This window comes from Neofelis nebulosa, chromosome 12, assembly GCF_028018385.1.
Source record: "Neofelis nebulosa isolate mNeoNeb1 chromosome 12, mNeoNeb1.pri, whole genome shotgun sequence".
NCBI classification, from domain to species: domain Eukaryota; kingdom Metazoa; phylum Chordata; class Mammalia; order Carnivora; family Felidae; genus Neofelis; species Neofelis nebulosa.
This window is the reverse complement of record NC_080793.1, coordinates 92,317,819-92,321,831: the sequence shown is the minus strand read 5'-3', so window position 1 is coordinate 92,321,831 and position 4,013 is coordinate 92,317,819. Positions and strand designations below refer to the sequence as shown.

The 4,013-nt window shown below is 61.0% G+C and overlaps 1 protein-coding gene across 1 annotated transcript; it reads left to right on the top strand.

Moving 5' to 3' along the window:
- Positions 1-258: 258 nt before the first annotated feature.
- On the top strand, positions 259-1,790 carry GADD45G (growth arrest and DNA damage inducible gamma). The gene is made up of 4 exons (XM_058695887.1): positions 259-435; positions 671-772; positions 894-1,107; positions 1,186-1,790. Exons 1-4 carry the CDS (start codon positions 383-385, stop codon positions 1,294-1,296), a joined length of 480 nt encoding a protein of 159 aa, XP_058551870.1. The 5' UTR covers positions 259-382; the 3' UTR covers positions 1,297-1,790.
- Positions 1,791-4,013: the final 2,223 nt, after the last annotated feature.

The window sequence follows — 4,013 nt, the reverse complement described above, 5'->3', positions numbered from 1 at the left end:
TTTTTTTTTAACTTTTTCCTTTTAAGGACTTAAAACAACAAAAAGGCGAGTGAAATCTGCAGGCTCCAGTCTGCCTGGTAACACCCGGACAAAAGCGGCAGATTTGAGGCATTGTCATCCCCCGCACCCCTCCCCACGTGGCCTTCTGGCACGAGCCGCGGCCGCCGCCTCATTTGCATCAGAAAGCGAGCGCCGGCCAATGGGCGCGCAGCCTAGCGCCAGCTGGCGGCGGGGCGGCCCTGCCTATATAAGGGCGCGCGGCGGGCCGGGGCGCACTTGCCAGCCGTGCGCTCGCCGGGTGGCCCCAGCCTCCCGGTGCCCGCCGCGTCCGCGCCCCTCGCTCCTTTCGTGGATAACTAGCTAGCTGCTCGCCGACCGAACCATGACTCTGGAGGAAATCCGCGGCCAAGACACGGTTCCCGAAAGCACCGCCAGGTGGGTCGGCGCCGGGCGCCGATGTCTTGGGGCGCGGGGAGCCTGGCAGTGTACTGGACGCAGCCGGTCGGGCGGCCACCTTCGGGGAGCCGCGCGGGTGGGAAGCCGCTGGGCGGGAGCCGGGGCGCCCGAGGTGCCTGTCCTCGGCTGGGGTGCCCGGGGTGTGTCCTCGGGGCTGGGGGATCCCGCCGCGCCTTCTGGCCAGTCCCCGCTCACGGCGCTGGCTCGTCCGCAGGATGCAGGGCGCCGGGAAAGCGCTGCACGAGCTGCTGCTGTCGGCACAGCGCCAGGGCTGTCTCACCGCCGGCGTCTATGAGTCCGCCAAAGTCCTGAACGTGTGAGTGTGGACGCGGCCCCGGGTGGGAGCGACCGGGGGCTGGGGGGGGGGCGGCGGCGGCGGCGGCGGGGCACCCCGGGCTCGCCGCCTCGCCCTCACCGCCCCCTCCCCGCCCGCGCAGGGACCCCGACAACGTGACCTTCTGCGTGCTGGCCGCCGACGAGGAGGACGAGGGCGACATCGCGCTGCAGATCCACTTTACGCTGATCCAGGCGTTCTGCTGCGAGAACGACATCGACATCGTGCGCGTGGGCGACGTACAGCGGCTGGCGGCGATCGTGGGCGCGGGCGACGAGGAGGCCGCGTCGGGAGACCTACACTGCATCCTCATTTCGGTGAGTGTCGCCTCCGCCCGGGTGTCGCCCCGCCGCGGCCGGCGTCCAGCCAGGCTGACCTCTGCGCTCTGCCCGCAGAACCCCAATGAGGACGCGTGGAAGGACCCCGCCTTGGAGAAGCTCAGCCTGTTCTGCGAGGAGAGCCGCAGTGTCAACGACTGGGTGCCCAGTATCACCCTCCCCGAGTGACAGCCCGGAGGGGGCCTTGGTCTGATCGACGTGGTGACGTCCCGGGGCGCCTAGCGCGCGGCTGGCTCTGTGGACGCGCCCTCGGAGGTGGGGCGCCGGACCGGAGCGCTGCGTGGAGAGCTGCGAGGAGGGGCGGTCCCCTGCAGGAGGGGCCCGGCGGCGGCGGCGGCGGCGGCGGCAGGGGCAAGTCTGGCCCCCAGCCCGGGACTCTGCGAGTGTGGGGAGTGGCCGCTTGCCCGGGAAGGCCGGAGGCGGGCCGTGGGCCACGGGGGCCGGGAAGGACGCACCGGCCGGGCAGGCGTGACTCAGCAGCCTGCGCGCTCTCGACAGGAAGGAGGGGAAAGGCCAGGCGGGCGAGGCCTGGACGACAGTTGCAGGAGCTCCGTCGGACTGAGCAGCACCGCTGTGCACCAGCGGGCCGGGCGACGCTCGGGTTTCGGAAGGATTATGCTGCTGCACCTTTGAGTTTTTGACAATAAATTTACTGAAACAAACTTCTTCTCTTTATTGAGGGCAGGGGGTCCTTGCCCGAGGGGGAAGCGGTGTGCAGGGTTCCAGGTGATCGCTGACCCCCCGGGGACTGCCTGGCACCTATCATCCTCCGGTGGGGCTGAGTTAGGGGCTCCTGGGGCGCTGGGAATGGGGGAGGGGCGCTGGAGCGTGTTAGGGCCGAACTCGAGCCCTGCCCCCATTTCTCTCTTTTTAGGGAGATTTTTAAACTTGCAAGACAGGAGCATACTTGAGATAAGACATCAGGGCAGCAGCCAAAGGCTGGCCATCCAGCCTGATAACAGCGGCCTCTCCCTCCCCTCCCCCTCTCCTGCCCGCAGCCCCCTCCCTGCTGACAGCTGCTTATCAGAGCGGCTTGCAGGATGCAGGCTGCGCCCTCCTGCACAATGAACGCTGCCTCGTGCAGCCGCTGCCCTTTGTGGTCCCCAAGGATGGTGGCAGAATGCTCTCGGGAACCTTCTCCTCTTAAAGGCTCGGCGCTTACGGCAATGTCACCACGGTATTAATATCGTGGATGACATGATGCCTGTGTTTAAGCATGAGTCATCATTCTGTCACGGCTGTGGTAGAACTTAAAAGATCTGAGCAAAAATGGGAAGACATCGTCGACACAAACGGGGTGAGCCATTGTGAGTGGAGCCGGCTTCTGTTACCTGCTATTCCGAGTGCTCTCTGCCCACACGGAGTTAGGAGGCTGTGTTCACAATCCCATTTAAACACTTGTGGAAGCAAAAGAATTTAAAGCTTTTCCACAAAGACCTTCTTTGAGAAACATCCAGGAGCCGGGGGGTGGGGGGAGATGTCCGGAGTGAATCAATCTTTTTTATTAGGCCAGTACGTCCTGATTGCGCCTCTCTGCTTGGCCGGAGCCGCGTCCGGCAGGGGAAATGCCCATGGGGCTGGCCTGCTGTTAGCAAGCTGCCTGGCAGCCCAGGGGGCCTTCTGGGCAGAGGAGGGATGGTGTATCGTTTTCCTAAGCAGAAAGTTCTCCCGATTTACCAGCTGTCCCAGGTGGGCTCCACTTTTTTTTTAATTTTTTTTTTTAATGTTTTTTATTTATTTTTGGGACAGACAGAGACAGAGCATGAACGGGGGAGGGGCAGAGAGAGAGGGAGACACAGAATCGGAAACAGGCTCCAGGCTCCGAGCCATCAGCCCAGAGCCTGACGCGGGGCTCGAACTCACGGACCGCGAGATCGTGACCTGGCTGAAGTCGGACGCTTAACCGACTGCGCCACCCAGGCGCCCCGGGGCTCCACTTTTTAAATTCTCTCCAAATCCTGGAAGCCTTCACAGGAAAAGAGGACTGCTCGAGCTTAATTATTCTTCTCAGAATGAAAGTGTTCTGTTTCACATTTATCATCTCTTCGAGACGTTTCCCCCTTGATGAGACAGAGGCCCAGTGAAATAATTCAGGTGTGTGTGTGTGTGCGTGTGCCTGAGTTTCGTTAATATTTTACCTACTTGCTTCTCAGAACCTCGAGCGTATGTCTACGCCAGCGTGCATCCTGGCAAACGACCATTTGCCACAGCAGGCTATAGTAAACACAAATGGGGCATAATTACTTTAAAATGTGCCCTTTGGTGAGTGAATTTACAGAACATTGCACAGAGCGGGCAGGCAGACACCCCTGCTGGCCGCCTGACCCCTCATAGACCAGTCAGTTGGCAACTCTTAAGAAACTCGGCTTTCTTGGATGGGAACTCACAGCCAGGGTGCCTGCTGGAGCCTCAGGGCCTAGGAGAATTTGCAGGCAAAAAAATGCACGCTTGGACAGTGCAAACCCCAAAGCTGCTGGTTTTGTTTTGCTTTGTTGTTTTGTTTTTGACGAATGGGATTTTATGCAATTACAATGAGATACCCAGGTGATAAGACTGACGGTGCTGTGACACAGTGCTGCCTCCACACTTCCAACAACCACAAGTGGTAATGCGTAGATAAGCGGGCGATCACGGGCACACGGAGGCGATCCACACAGACAGCGCCCGGAAAGCGCTGCATGAATGTTAATGACAATAGTACTTGAAAGTTAATGAAGGCATTTGCTGCAGATCACAGAACGCCAGGTGGGCTGGTAGATTTAAGGCCCGAGTTCTGGTCCAGGGAGACCCTGAGCTGCGAGCCGGCTCTGTCCAGGTGTCCAGTCCTGACCCGTTTCTGGCCCGCTCTCCCCCACAGGAAAATTTCCGGGCGCCATTCGGGGTAG

What these genes read in the sequence shown, in the direction of transcription:
- GADD45G (XM_058695887.1), top strand. Translation starts at nt 383, where the DNA reads ATGACTCTGGAGGAAATCCGCGGCCAAGACACGGTTCCCGAAAGCACC. An exon ending in TCCGCCAAAGTCCTGAACGT is followed by an intron (nt 773 to 893) that starts GTGAGTGTGGAC and finishes CCGCCCGCGCAG; the next exon opens with GGACCCCGACAACGTGACCT. An exon ending in TACACTGCATCCTCATTTCG is followed by an intron (nt 1,108 to 1,185) that starts GTGAGTGTCGCC and finishes CTCTGCCCGCAG; the next exon opens with AACCCCAATGAGGACGCGTG.